Source organism: Carlito syrichta, unplaced genomic scaffold, assembly GCF_000164805.1.
Source record: "Carlito syrichta isolate Samal-C Ts95f unplaced genomic scaffold, Tarsius_syrichta-2.0.1 Scaffold308784, whole genome shotgun sequence".
In the NCBI taxonomy this organism is placed as follows: domain Eukaryota; kingdom Metazoa; phylum Chordata; class Mammalia; order Primates; family Tarsiidae; genus Carlito; species Carlito syrichta.
Window position 1 is genome coordinate 262,919 of NW_007252880.1, and position 15,891 is coordinate 278,809.

The 15,891-nt window shown below is 41.7% G+C and overlaps 1 protein-coding gene across 1 annotated transcript in view; it reads left to right on the plus strand.

Moving 5' to 3' along the window:
• CEP85L (centrosomal protein 85 like) overlaps positions 1-15,891 on the plus strand; it is a 180,615-nt gene that overhangs the window by 122,692 nt on the left and 42,032 nt on the right. Inside the window, exon 6 of the mRNA XM_008065691.2 lies at positions 11,101-11,280. Within this exon, the coding sequence (XP_008063882.1) occupies positions 11,101-11,280 (180 nt within the window). The remainder of the gene's footprint in view (positions 1-11,100; positions 11,281-15,891) is intronic.

Below are 15,891 nucleotides of genomic sequence, written 5' to 3' on the forward strand. Positions count from 1 at the left end.
TTTTTATTATTTTTATTTGCATTTATTTCATGTTTTTCCTGTTTCTTTTTCTTTAGCTATTTTTTTCTACCACTAAGTCCTTTGGTTCTAATGAACACTTAATAAATGAGTCACACCTTTACTAATGGGCCTGTTCAATAAAACATTAAACATCTAATATGTTAAATGCTGGGGCCATTAAAGTAAAGAATGACTTCTAGGCCAGACGTGGTGGCTCAAGCCTGTAATCCCAGCACTTTGGGACACCAAGGCAAGAGAATTGCCTGAACCCAGGGGCTTCAAGACCAGCCCAGGCAACTTGGTGGCCCAGGAAACTTGACAAGACTTCATCTCTACAATAAATCCAAAAAATTAGCCAGGCATGGTAGTGTGTGCCTGTAGTTCCAGCTAGTTGAACAGCTGAGGCAGAAGGATCGCCGGAGCCCAGCAGATAGATGCTGGAGTGACCGGTGAGAGTGCCACTGCCCTCTAGCCTGGGCGACAGAGACTCCAACTCCAAAAAAAAGGAATGGTTTCTACCTTCATGGATCTCAAAGCACATAGAGGGAGAGCATATCAAAAACATGTTGATAATTTAATAGCTTTTCATAAAAGCTATTTACCTTTACATTGGATACAGGGTACTTACTATTCAGGCTCTAGTAATATAAATATGAGTGAAGTTGGTTTTGCCCTCATGGAATGTGTAGCCTAACGGGGAACATAGAGGAGCAACAGATAGCTGCAATATGTTGGATGTACCCGAAGGGGTTATATATGGAGTGCTATGGGAACCCAGTCACGACCATTACCTAGTCTTCCAGAGGCCTTGCCGGGCTTCCTGCAGGAAGGGGTGATGAGCTAAATGAATGTAGTCAAGTGCGGGGGTGGAAGGAGAGCATTGAGGCACAGTACACAGCATGCGGAGAGACCCAGAGGAGTAAGGGGAATAATGCATTTGGAAACCTGCAGATTATTCTGTGTGGCTGAGGTGTAGCATGAAAGGAGGAAGGTGATAAGAGAAGTGGTTGGAAAGGGAAGCAAGGGCCAAGTGGTATCAGCCTGACCTGGGAAGTAAAGTGCCCTTCTGTCCAAAGTTTGCTTTGGAGTGGCCTGGTTTACACCGGTTGTACTATTACAGTTGTTAATAGCACCCTCTTTCACTGTTCAAAGCATCCTAGTTTGGTTACTCGGCATAATAGAGACTGGATTTAAGATAAGTGGTCTTAGAGCCTGGAAACCATCTCCATAGTCCAAAAGTTAAGTGAGCACTTGAACTTTAAAACTACGGTGGTCACAGTAGCAAGAAAACTGTCTCTTGAACATCTGGGTGACCAAGCATGGTAAAATGGCCAGACTTAGTGACTTATTGAATGTGGCAAGTGAGTGATTGATTGCCTAGTTTCAGAGGGGGACAATTGATGGGTTTATCGTGTCATTGAACACAATAGAGACCCCAACATCGGGAATAGGGTTGGAGGAGAAAAATGCTTTTACATTACAAACATTACAAATTTGGGGCTGTAATGAAGAATGGGCCCGATACTCGTGGGTGCAGCTCTGAGCCAGAGATAAGAGAGTTAGGTGGTGTTGGTCCGAGTGGGTGGTTGTTGGACCCATCAGGAGTATTTGTGCAGTAAGAGAACAACGGGATCCAGAACCGAAGACAGGCACCACCGTGTTTTAAAAGGTCTTAGAAGATCACCCCTGGCAAAGGAGACTGTGGAGAGCTGTCGCAGAAATGTAGGGAGAAAGGGTTTTCTCCACGTGAAGGGAAGTCGTGTGCAACCCCGAGCAGGCAGGTGAAGGCTGGAAAGATGTTGCCAAGTGTTAGAAAGTATGGCCTTCTGACCTCAGACCCTCCTCTTTCTGTGTGACTGATTTCGCACAGAGCTTCAACTACAGCTTGTCTTGCTACAAAACACATTCTGTGGTGCAAATCCGTTCATATTCAGTTGGTAAACAGGAGAATGATGTCAGTATAGTTTACGTTGTGTTGGTTCGTACAAGCCTTTTTATCTTCCAATGGTGTAAATGAAATTGGAATCTTTGGAAAGGAGAAAAGCTTAGGATCACCTGCCACCTTGGCAGCAGAGGCCTTTTCACACTTAATTAGCAGAAAGTCGTAACAGAGTACTCGTACCTGGGGTGCTCTTCCCTTGGGAATACACGTCCTCCCTTGATGACTGTCAGCTGACAGCAGATTATGTGGTCTCCTGCCTAATTTAGGCAAGGCAGTCCCTGTGTCACAGAGTTCCACCTTTGTCATCTCCACACCCATCAGATGTGCTATAATTAAAGTGACAGCAGCATTTTGACTGTGTGGGTGGGTATATGTATTTTTTTTTTTTTTTGAGTTGGAGTCTCACTCTGTCGCCCAGACTGGAGTGCAGTGGCTGCTCCCAGCCACCGCAGTCTCGACCCGCTGGGCTCCGGTGATCCTTCCACCTCAACCTTCTGAGTAGCCGGAATTACAGGCGCGCGCTACCACACCCGGCTGATTTTTTTGTTTATTGTAGAGATGAGGTCTCACTGCCCAAGCGGGTTTCGAACCCACGGGCTCAGGCAATCCTCTCACCTCAGCCTCCCAAAGGCGCGGGATGACAGGCTGAGCCACCGACCCCGGCTAATGTGGTTTTTAAGTATAACCTATTACTGCCTGCCTGCATGTCCAGGTTACCTCCGCAGTCATTGTTTGCATTAATGCTCTAGTTTAAAGTTACATTGGTTTGAATGGACTATTTCTAATCCTTTTTGTCCCATAATGCCTTCCTCCTTTTTTTTTGAGTTGGAGTCTCACTCCATCGCCCGGGCTGGAGTGCAATGGCACACTCACAGCCACCCCAGCGTTGACCTGCTGGACGCCGGCAATCCTTCTGCTTCAGCCTTCCAAGTAACTGGAACTACAGGCATGCACCACCCACACCCAACTAATTTTTTGATTTATTGTAGAGGTGAGGTCTCGCCAAGCTGCCCAGGTTGGTCTCCAACCCGTAGGCTAAAGCAATCCTCTCGCCTCAACTTCCCAAAGTGCTGAGATTACAGGCTTGAGCCGCCGCGCCCAGCCCAGTTAATTTTTTTTTTTTGAGTTGGAGTTTCAGTCTGTCTCCCAGGCCAGAGCGCAGTGGCATGCTCACGGCCACCCCAGCGTCGACCTGCTGGACTCAGTCGATCCTTCCGCCTCAGCCTCCCAAGTAGCCAGTACTACAGGGCGTGCGCTATCATGCCTGGCTAATTTTTTTATTTATTGTAGACCACTCGCCTTTGCCTCCAAGTGCTGGGATGACAACTGAGCCACCAAGCCCAGCCATCCCTCTTATTTTTGTGCATGATTTTCCAATGATTTTTTAGGAATGTGCATGTTACATTTTAATAAAACATCTGTGTTAACTTTTTAAAAACTGACAAACTTTGTTTTTTAGAGCAGTTTTGCGTTCACAGCAAAATGGAGTGTAATGTACAGAGATTTCTCATATCCCCCAAGTCCCCACATATGTACAATTTCCTCTACTTTTAATATCCTGTACCTTAGGGTATGTTTATTATAGTCAGTGAACCTATGATACATCATTATTGCCCGAATCCCCTAATATAGGGTTCACTTTTGATATTGTACATTCCATGAATTTTAAAAAATTAATGATGACGTGCCCACCATATATAGAATCATATAACAATATAGATTATACATTGGGACATAGCCACCATTATTGTATCATGCAGAGTAGCTTCGCTGCCCTAAGAATCCCCTGTGCTCCACCCATTCAAACCATTGAGCACCTGGCAGCCACTGATCTTTTTATTATCTCTTTAGTTTTGGCTTTTCTAGAATGTCGTACAATTGGCACTGTACAGTACATCCTATTCAGACCGCTTTCATACTAGCTTCTTTCACTTAGTAATATGCCTTTAAGTTTCCTCTATATCTCTTCATGACTTGATAGTGTATTTCTTTTTAGTACTGAGTGATGTTCCACTGTCTGGAGATCTGTCACGGTTTATCCATTCACCTATTGAAGGATATCTTGGTTGTTTCCAAGTATTGGCAGTTATGAGTAAAGCTGCAGTAGTGTTACAGGGAAAACCAAAGGTGGGGTTTGTTCTACTCTCTACTCACCACACAGTACAGTACTTGTGACGCAAGATGTGTTTGGTTTGTTTCCTCACATACCAATCAATCAATTTTTTAGATTCTCAGCAGATACCAGCTGAGTGTCTGTCCTCCAATGTAATCTGGCACTGTATGCACAGATAATGTCAGGTCTCACAGATTGTGGCCTCAGTCTCAAAAGACCCTTCCCCAACTTCAGATGCCAGTTGCAAGCCCCAAGTCCACCTGTGCTTCTCACCAACTGGCTATACATCAGGGTTCCCATGGCCTCTTTGGGTTTGATGAGTGTGCTAGAACTCAAAACATTTTACTTACACTTACCTAGTTGTCATAAGGATATCAGAAAGGATACAGATGAACATCCAGGTGGAAGAGATGCACAGGACGAGTTGTGGGAGAAGGGATGCAGAGCCTCCATGTCCTCTCCAGGCACACCACCTTCCAGGACACTCTGTGTGTTCCATGTTTTAGGAGTTCCCTGGACCTGATTCTTTGAGGTTTTTCGTTACGTAGGCATGATTGATTATTAAAGCGTTGGCCACTGGTGAGCAAGTGAGTCTTCAGCCCGTCTCCCCTCCCCCCAAGGTTAGAGGCAGGGCTAAAAGTTCTCACCCTCTGATCATACTCCAACTTTCTGGTGGTCACCGGTTATCTTTTTATCATAAAAAAGACACTGTTATCACTCCAGAGATTCCAAGAATTTGGGGAAATGTATATCAAGAAACAGGGGTGAAGAACCAAATTTCAGAACACTACGGCTGCTATAAACATCTCTGTGCAGGTTTTTATGTGGACATAAGTTTTCAGCTCCTTTGTATAAACACCACAGAGCACACTTGCTGGATTCTTTGGTAGGAATCTATTTAGTTTTGTAAGAAACGGGTGCTGTCTTCCAAAGTAGCGGTGTCATTTTGCATTCCCAACAGCAGGATGAGAATTTTGGTTGCTCCACATCCTCACCAGCATGTAGTGGTGTCAGTGTTTTGGATTTGGGCCATTATGATATGTGTATAGTGGCACATGCAATTCCCTGGTGACATGTAATGTGGCATGTCTTTTCATGTGCTTGCTTGCAACTTGTGTATCTTCCCTAGGTGTCTGTTTAGACCTTTGCCCATTTATTTTATTTTTTATTATTATTTCAGTAGCTTTGGGGGTACAAGTAGTTTTGGGCTTTAAGTGCACCCAGCACCCCCACCTGGGCATTTTGTGCCCAGTGAGTGATTTTTTGACCCTCCTCTCCCTTTTGAGTCTCCAGTGTCCATTTCTAGTGTAATTCTACTGTGGTCTGAGAGTAGACTTTGGTTTATTTCTTATCTTACACATGTGTTAAAGTGTGTGTTATGGCTCAGAATGTTGTCTTGGTGAATGTTTCAGGTGAGCTTGAGAAGAAGGTGTAAGGCTGTTTGGGGATGAGAGCGGTTTATGGGTATCAATTACATTGAGTTGATTGATGCAGCTGTTGAGCTCAACTATGCCCTTACTGATTTTCTACCTGTTGGAGCTATTCATTTCTGATAGAAGGTTGCTGAAATCTCCAACTAGTGTGGTAGATTTATCTGTTTCTCCTTGCCTCCTATCTCCTTTTAGTCTTGCGTATTTTGATGCTCTTTTGCTAAATGATGCACCTTAAAGATTGTTATGTCTTCTTAGAATGTTGTCCCTTTCGCCATTATGTAATGCTTCTCTTTAACACTCTTTACTGCTCTGAAGCCTGCTCTTTCTGAAGTTTATATAGCTACTCCTGCTTTCTTCTGAGTAGTGTTAATATATCTTCTCTTTTACTTTTCATCCATAGATGTCTTTATAGCTAATGTGGGTTTCTGGTAGAGAATGTATAGTTGGGTTTTGTTTTTTGATCCTTTCTGACAACCTTTGTGCTTTAATAGGTGCATGTAGACCATTGTTGTTCAGGGTGATTATAGATATCGTTGGGTTAATATCGGCAATATTTGTTAATGCTTTCTATTTTTTGACTTTGTTTTTTTTTGTCTTCTATCCTTTTTCTGTCTTTTGTCATAATCGAGCATTTAATATGAATCTTTTTTTTCTTTTTATCACATCAATTACACTTTAAAAAAAATTTTTTTAGTGGTTGACCTAGAATAGAATTTGCATATACATTTTTTACTAATCCAAGAACTCTGTACCACTTCACAGGTAGTGCAAGTACCATATACTAACAAAACACTCCTAAATCTTCCATCTTCCTTCCCATCCTTTTTGTCATTGTTGTCAGCCATTTCACTTACAGCTAGACATACCTAAGCATGTATTATACGTACATACATACATACATACGCATATACACACGCACAAGCATACATAATCAAATACATTGTTACCATTACTATTTTTAACAAGTGTTACTTGTTAGATCAATTAAGAATAAGAAAAACAGAGAGTTTTTAATTTTACTTTCACTTACTCTTTATTCCTTCTCCAGCTCTCTTCCTTCCTTTATATAGATCTGAGCTTCTGACCTTTATCATTTCCTTTCTCTCTGAAGAACTTTTTAACATTTATTGCAAGGCAGGCCCACCACTGTCAACAAAATCCTTCTTTCACATTTGAAGAATAGTTTCACAGGGCACAGAGTTCTAGATAGGTGGTTTTAGCCTCGTAGCACATGAACTCTCTCCTTGTTTTCATAGTTCCTGAGGAGAAGTTGGATGTAATTCTTATCTTTGTTTCTCTGTAATTCCCCCCTGCCCCCCACTCTGGCTTCTTTCAGGATTTTTTCTTTAATCTTTGATTATTTTGGTGTTTAAATATAATATGCCTAAGTGTAGTTTTTTTGGCATTCGCCTTGCTTGGTGTTTTCTGACCTTCTTGGATCTGTGGTATGATGTCTAACCTTAATTTTGGGAAGTTCTTGGTCATTATTGCTTCAAATTATAGCTTCTATTCCTTTCTCTCTTTCTTCTCTTGGTATTCCCATTACATGTATTTATAATACTTTTTATAGTTGTTCCACAGTTCTTGGATATATATATTTTTTTTAAGTCTTTTTCTCTTTGTTTTTCAGTTTTGGAAGTTTCTATTGTCAGATCCTTAAGCTCATGGATTCTTTCCTGAGCCAGATTGTCTAATGAGGCATTCCTCATATCTTTATGTTTTCAGTCGTTAGAAATATTTTTGTATTCTTTGTTAGGCTTTCTATCTGTGCGCTTATCTGTCTGTTATTGCATGTTGTCTGCATTTTATATTAAAATCATATTAACCAAAGTCTTAAAAAATTCCTCGTCTGATAATGTCAGCATCCTTGCCATGTCTGACTCTCTGTGTCCGGTGGTTGTTGAGTCTCTTTCTTCAGACTCTGTTTTCTGCCTTTTTGTTTGACTTGTAATTTTTCATTGGAAGTAGATATAACGTCCTAGGCTAAGTAAGGGTGATAAATAGGCCTTAAGTGTAAGGTATGGTAAAGTATGGGAGACAGGAAGCATTCTCTAGTCCCATGATTCAGTTCTCAGTCTTTTGGTGAGTTTGTTCCTATGGCTTGTGGACTTCACGGTTTTCTCCGTTTTTTTCTTTCCCCGCCCTTAAGTGGGACAGGATGACAGGAGGGGGTGGCAGGAGTTGGAATTTCCCTTCCTCCACATGGAAGGCTGGAGCAGGTTTGACTTCCGCATCTTCTTGCGTGTGGAAGGCTGGAATAGGGAACGCCCCCTCCCCCAGCGTTAATCTTCCCTAGGGGAGGCTCTGGTAGAGCACACACAACAGTTTGGGCTCCAGCAGTGGCTGCTTCTGAGAGCCGGTGTTTCTAAGGACAGAATGCTCTGGCGTTTACAAATGGTCCCTTTTCTCCTCCCCCCGTCAGGAACAAGGGATTTTCCTCTGATGTTCGCTGTGAGGATCGCGCTGCTCTCCTGGAGGTGAAACTCTCTGAAGTGGGGGGGCCGCCCTGGGATGGGGTCCCTGTGGCGTGCTTGCTTTTCAGATTTGTCCCCTCCACGCTTTCAGCAAATCGTCGGTTACGGCTCAGGGTTTCCTACCCTGTTACTAGTTGGTTTGAGTGTTCTGCTTGTGGGTTTCTTGTCAAGGTTCCTGCTTTCCTCCCTCTCTCTCTCTCTCTCTCTCCCCCTCTCTCCCTCTCTCCCTCTCCCCCCCCACCTCTGGAGGCAGCAGTTTGTGCTGTGACCTCACTTCTCTGAGAGATTTTAGAAGAGTTGTGGATAGCTCAGTATTTTCGAATTTCCATTTTTTGTTGGGACCGAGTGGCTACTTCTAGTCTCCTTATGTGCCATCCTGGAAACCACTAGTCCTTGTTAACGTTTCACGGTTCCAGGCCATTTTCCTGAGCTTTGGGTCTACTTCTCTGACTGTTGGCTGTTTGTCCCTCTTTTGCATGTTCATCTGGAATTATGACACCAGTAGGCTTAAGCCTGTTATTCCAAAGAGCCCACTGACCTCTGCTGCGAATGTAGTCTTCCATGTTGTTCAGAGTCTCAAACCTTGCTATTCTTTAGTATTCGTTGTCCGTTCACGTCTTTAAACAGCCATTTTCTCTAAATCGCCTCACTCTGCTTCCAGAGTTTCTTTCATCTTCAGTTCTATTTCAGCTAAATCGGTTGGAATGGCTTCTTGAAGTGATGCATCCATATCTATTCCCAGTGTTCATCCTGTCTGCTGCTTCCAGTTTTGTCACTTTTGTTCTAGCACTGCCTTGTTCTTTTCCCGCTTGTCTCTTTCACCAAAACACAATGACGGTCTAGGTATTAGGCAAAATACCATGAATGCAGAGCCGAGTTCACAGTCTTCTCAAATCATGTTGTCAGGGAGCCCGCTACTCTCTGTCTGTGTTGCCCACCCCCAGAGGAGGGCGTGGCAAGCATGCCAGTGCTCCTGCAGACCCACATTCCTGGGAGGTGGCAAAAAGCACCTTTCCCCTTTCTCCTGTGCACTCCCAGCAAGCGACTCCAGAGAACACATAAATCGCCTTCAGGCTGCAACAATCAGCCTAGCAGCGGAAGCCCCCATCTGCTCCCTTTTCGTGGCAGTCACCGGCCTGCGTGACTTTTGTATCCATGCAATCACAAGTCTGTGATCCGTGTGGCTTCTGCGTATAACAACACGTGTGATGTAATAAGGCATGATGTCTTGGGCCCTGCTAATGCCCTTTGCTCTGTGGCAGGCTTGATGAACGCTTCTGCCGGGTGTTACTTACAAAAAGCCGTGAGATTCCTCTGGTAACTGGCGCCAGGAAACGTGGACCCGAACAGGTCATTATGGACAAATGCGGCTATGACTTAGGTTCTGTACAGTGCTCTGCTAGTCACGTAGCCAGTGTTATCGGTACCAACTACCAAGAACTTACAAAAGCGGACTGTAGAGCTCGAAGGGTGGGCAGAGCCACTTTAAGGAGGCCAAAAGCCCACTCTGCTTCCCGGATTCGAATTCAGAAACAAAACTTTCTACCAGCTCCCTACCCCTTTGATTTATTGGTATCAGGGGAGAGCAGCCCAGCGTTCCTCGGCCCATAACAATGTTACTTTTTTCCCTGGAAAATCATCCCAGTCTTCCCATTTCCTATGAACTGAAGTTGAACTCCGAACCTTGGAATTCTACAATAAGGTTGAAACCCAGGCTTTAAAATCTTCCCTTTTATTTCCCCCTCTCATGACCGCTGAACATAATGTGATACTCTCTGCATATATTTTTTTATCTTTATTTAAATGTTCTTTCTAAAATGCCTTTCTTACTTTCTTCATTCTGCCAGAATCTTTCTTTTTTTCAAAATGTCTGAAAAGCCACTTCCCCAGCAAAGCCTTTTTTCTCATTCTCTCTCTGTGTCTTCATTTTCCTCCCCCAACCCAAGGCTTTGTACTTAACAGGCCTCTCTTTGGCTATTATATTGTGTCTTATATTATAGTTCTCCAAGGGCTCCTCTCATGCCTCTGATTAAAATGTGAGTCTGTAAAGGCAGTGCCTGAGTCTGCCATCTTTGAAATGCCCTGCACATGGTAAACACGATTTATGTAATTATTGAATTGCATGGCTGCCTTTTGGGAAAGTATCAGTTCTTTACGGCCTAGTTCAAGTTCACTTCTGTTAACACTTTCCCATAGCTCCGACACCTACAGCCGCCTTAGCACTTAGTTTTCATTGTCTTTTTTGGGTCTTCCTTGTGTGCGGCAAACTGATGAGACCTTGTTTTAGTTACTGTAGAGTCCCCAGTGCCCAGTACGGTACCTAACATATGAGCTTGGTAACTATTTGTTGAGTAAGTAGAAAAATAATCTCTTTATCTTTACTATGCTTTGTTGTCTCTTACAGCATTTATCACATTCTGATTTGTTTGATGGAATATTTGTATTTCCTGCCCTCTCCTTCTGGGTTTTAACCCTGTACAGGGAAGAGGGAGGAGGAATATCTTCTCCTTTAAAAGAATTTTCTTCAAAGCCTTCTCATAGAAGCAATACTGTATTTATTCATTACTTTGTGAGCACTTTTGTCAGGTATTGTGCTAAGCAATAGCACCTTAAAGTTGTACAAAAAGTCCCTTGTTTCATGGACCTTACTTTTTAGTTAGGAAAACATTCTGTTAATGCTTATTGAATTTAATATTAACTGGAAATGGCTGCCTGTGAAGGAAGCTTTTCTTTAGTTTTTATTTATTTTCCTAGGACTTTGACTTTTATATAATAAATAAAGTACTATTTATATTTTGAAGTATACTGTTAAGCCAAATAGTAGCTACCTTTCATTAACTTTGTGACATGTGCTAGCAACTTTACATACTTTATCTCTGTTCTTCAAAAAACACTCAAAGTAGGCTTTATTATTTCTGTTTTATAGATAAGAGAACCAGGGCTTAGAGATGGTAAGTAATTTGTTTTAGTCATGGTACATAATTAATCAGAAGCAGGAGAGCTGGGACTGAAGTCATGGCCTGTCTGTGGCTAAGGCCTGTATGTGCTCTTGTACCGTCCCTCATTTCAAATTTCTTTCCGTTTGTCCAAGACAAGCGAGCTTTTAACACCTTACCTGCTGTTTTTCTTTGCCAATAGCCACAGTATGAGAACACTTCACTCCACACTCCATTTTCAGAGGAGGCAGTGTCTCAATCCCAGCAAGAGGAACTTGAGCAAAAGCTTGCATCAACTGAGAAAGAGGTTTTGCAGCTCAATGAGTTTCTCAAACAGAAAATAAGCCAATTTAGTGACGAGAAGAAGAAACTGGAGGAAAAGGTAGGCATTTTTAATACAGTTGTATTTAAGCCAGCAGCATTTCTTTAATATATAATCATTTGTCTATCATTTGCCCTGTGCCAGGTGTCATATCAGGCTATATATACATTTATGTTGAAATGATTAATATTGTAGTAATTTTTGAGAAACCCTCTGCTATTAAAACTCACTCCTCTATTTTATATTTTTCTAATCTTTCTAATCAATAGTGAAATCTTTTTAAAGTCAGTTGTCTGCACCAATAACAGTTCTTCTTCTCCTTATTGAATCTATCATTCTATTTTTTCTGTTATATACACTTGTGAAAGTTGCCTTATTTCTATATAACGTCTGGCAAGCAGCTTTCTTTTTGTCAATAAATGTTCGTTTAAAGTTATTTAGCAGCTGAGTAGCATTCTGTGTGACTGTCCCCCTTTACTGGACAGTGAGGTTAGGACTGAGTTTTTTCTTTTAATTTTGGATTTGGGGGATACACGTGCAGGTTTGCTGCATGAGTATATCGTGTAGGGGTGGGAGTTGGGTCTCCGGTGGCCCATTCCCTGGCGTGAGCCTCGCACCTCATAGGCGATTCCGGAATCCTTCCCCGCCTCCCCGACCCTCCCCTTGTTGGTGTCCCTAGTGTTTCTTATTTCCATTTTTATGACCATTTCCTCCCGCATGAGAGTGAGAACATGCGGTGTTTGGCTTTCTGTTTTGGAGTCAGTCCACTTAGGATGGTGATCTCCAGCTTCATCCATGTTGCCGCAGAGGGCGTGCTTTCACTCTTTTTTATGGCTGTGTGTATTTCATGGCATATATAACCACATTTTCTTTATCCAGCCGATTGTTGATGGGTACTCAGGTTCATTTAATGATTTTGCTATTGTCAATAATGCTGCGATGAGCGTATGAGTACAGGTATCTGTTTAATATATTGATTTATTTTCCTTTGGGTATATATCCCATGCAGTGGGATCGCGGGGTCAAATAGTAATTCGATTTTTAGTTATTGAGAAATCCCATACTGTTTTCTGTGGAGGCTGAACTTCTCGGCAACTGTACCACAGCTGTTGTCCTTTGACTTTCTAGTGATAGCCCTTCTGACTGTGTGAGGTGATGTCTCATTGTGGTTTTAATTTGCATTTCTCTGCTTATTAGCAATGTTGAGCATTTTCTCATACTTGTTGGCCACTTGTGTATCTTTGAGAAGTGTCTGTTCTCGTCCTTTGCCCGTCTTTTTTTTTCTTATTTATTTATTTATTTTGAAGATGTGGGGTACAATTCAGGGTTAGGTATACAAATGGTCATTGGTCATTATGCCAGTACCCTTGTTGATGAGGTGTGCCCCCACCCCGGCAGTTTCCCACACTGCCAATCCGTTTCTTATAGTGTTATGATAATTGTTCAAGGTCCGCTTATGAGTGAAAACATGTGTTACTCAGTTCTTTGTGTTTCTGTGATAGATCACTCAGTATTATAGACTCTAAGTCCACGCAAGTTGCTGTGAAGTTCATAATGTTGTTCTTTATGGCTGCATAATATTCCATCATGTATATATATTTGCCCACTTTTTGATGGTATTCTTTGTTTTTTTGTGTGTTGATTTGTTTGAGTTTCTTGTAGATTCTGAGTATTACTCCTTTGAGGTGTAACTTGCAAATATTTTCTCCCATTCAGTAGGTTTTCTGTTCACTATTGATTATTTCTTTTGCTGTGCAAAAGCTTTTTAGTTTAAGTCTGATTTGTCTATTTTAGCTTTTGTTTCAATTGCTTTTGGGGTCTTTGCCATAAATTCTTTGACTAGGCCATGTCCAGAAGAGTGTGCCGTAGGTTTGTTTTTTTTTTTTTTTTAAAGCTTCAGGTCTTACATTTAAATCTTGGGTTAATTTTTGTATATGCTGAGACACAGGAGGTCCAGTTTCATTCTTCTGCATATGGCTAGCCAGTTTTCCCAACATTATTTGTTAAATAGGGTGTCCTTCCCTATTGTTTATTTTTGTCAGCTTTGTCAAAGATCTTGCTTTCAGTAATGTGGCTTTTATATCTAGGTTCTCTGTTCTGCTCCATTGGTCAATCTGTACCATGCTGTTTTAGTTACTGTTGCCTTATAGTATAATTTGAAGTCAAACAACGTGATGCTTCTGTGGTTGTTCTTTTTGCTTAGAATTACTTTGATTATTTGGGCTCTTTTTTGATTCCATATAAACTTAAAAATTATTTTTTTCTACTTCTGTGAAGAATGAAGTTGGTATTTTTATTGAGATTGCATTGACTCTGTAGATTGGTTTGGGCAGTATGGTCATTTTAGCAATATTGATTCTTTCAATCCATGAACATGGGATGCTTTTCCATTTGTTTATGTTGTCTATGATTTCTTTCATCTGTGCTTTGTAGTTCTTCTTTTAGAGATCTTTCTTTCACTTTCTTGTTCTTTGACTTTCTAATAATAGCTATTCTGACTGTGTGAGGTGATAGCTCATTGTGGTTTAAATTTGTATTTCTCCAATGATTAGTGATGTTGAGCTGTATTCTTAGGTATCTTATTGTTTTTCTTACTAGTATGAATGAGATTGAGCTCTTGATTTGGCTCTCAGCTTGAGCGTTGCTGGTGTATAGGAATACTACTGATTTTTATATGTTGATTCTGTATCTTGAGACTTTACTGAAGTTATTTATCAGATCTAGAAACTTCTTGGAGCATTATATAGGTAAACAGTCATGTCATCTGTGAATAGGGATAGTTTGATTTCCTGCTTGCCAGTTTGGATACCTTTTATTTCTTTTTCTTGCTGGATTGTTCTTCCTAGGACTTCCAGTACTATATTGAATAAGAGTGGTGAGAGTGGACATCCCTGTCATGTTCCTATTCTGAGGGGGAATGTTTTCAACTTTCTCAGTGAAGTAAGATGTTGGCTGTTGGTTTGTCATATATCAGTCTTTTATTTTGAGATTTGTTCCTTCAATGCCCAGGGTTTTTTTTTTAAGGAGTTTTTTAATGAAGGATGTTGGCCATTGTTGAATACCTTCTCTGTATCTATTGAAATGATCACATGGCTTTTATTAATTGCTTTTATTTATGTGACGGACTATGTTTATTGATTTGCAGATATTGAACCATCCGTGCATCCCTGGAATAAAACCCACTTAGTTGTAGCAAATAGTTGTTTTGGTTTGCTAGTATTTTGTTAAGAATTTTAGTATTGGGCAACCCCCTCATATCCCCTCCTGCTGTGGGAGCTTTTCTGCCCTCTTACTACATCATGCTTTTTCACTTTCTGGCTGTCTGTGTCCCTCGTTCTTCTTGGGCACAAGACAAGAATCCCAACAACAACAAAAAAGAATTTTAGCATCTATATTCATCAGGGAACAAGGCCTGTAGTTTTCTTTTTTGTTGTGTCCTTGCCTTATTTTGGTGTTGGTGTGATACTGATTTCTTAGAATTAGTTAGGGAAGAGTCCCTTCTCCTGAATTTTATGGAATAATTTCAGTAGAATTGATTCCAGCTCTTCTTTGTATGTCTGATAAAATTTGACTGTGAATCTGTCTGGCCCTGGACTTTTTTTGTTGGGAGATTTTTTTTATTACTGATTCAATTTCATTGCTCATTATTTGTCTATTTAGAGTACATATTTCTTCCTGTTTCAGTCTTGGGCGGTTGTATGTTTCCAGGAATTTATCCATTTTCTCTGGATTTTTCAGTTTGTTTTCATAGAGGTATTCATACTAGTCACTGATTATCTTTTTTATTTTTTTATTTTTTAAGTAGGAATTTATTAGATCGGAAAGCCCCTGGCAGCAGGAGGGGTCCCCAAAGAGGGTTACCCTGATAATCTTTTTGATTTCTGTGGTATTGGTTGTTGTGTCACCTCTGTCATTTCTGATTAAATTTATTTGAGTTTGCTCTCCTTTCTTGGTTAGTCTTCCTAGCAGTCTGTCAGTTTCGTTTATCCTTTCAGAAAACAACTTTTTGGTTGATTGATCCTTTGTATTTTTTTTCCGTCTCAATGTCATTAAGTTTTGTTCTGATCAAAGTTGTCAAACTCTCACCCTCCTGCATTGTTCTGCTGATTTCTTTGTGTTGGTTATCAGTTTAATCTTGCATCTGATTGCGCTCCTTTATCATCAATATTCTGGATTCGTTATCTGAAATTTTAGGGATTTCATTGTGGTTAGGTACTGTTGTTGAAGAATTGGTGAGCCCTTTTGGAGAGGTAACACCTTTTTTTAAATACTTTCAGTGTTGTTTCTCAGGCTTTTTTCCTCAACTGGATGCACTATGGTAGCGAATCTGTATGAGTTCCTTTGATGTAGGTGGCTCGTGTGTATAGGCTTTCCCCGGTGTTGGCTGTGATCGTGATGTGGTGAGGGTGCGGGCTGACCTCTTGCTGCGAGGGTGGTGGGGTTTCGGGAGGCCTCATTTGCTCCTTGGTGGCCCGTGCCCTGTCGGCAAATTGTCTGTCGCGACGTGCTGTTCAGCCTCCAGCCAGCAGGGGGCGCCGGTGGGCAGAGCAGGCTGCGTGAACGCGGACGATGTCTGCTCGGCCCTCGTTTGCTGGCGGAAGAGCCCGGTGGGCTGTGCTCCAGGCTGGCCGCGGAGAGAGGCGGCCCGCGGGGCGGGGCGGGGCGGACCGG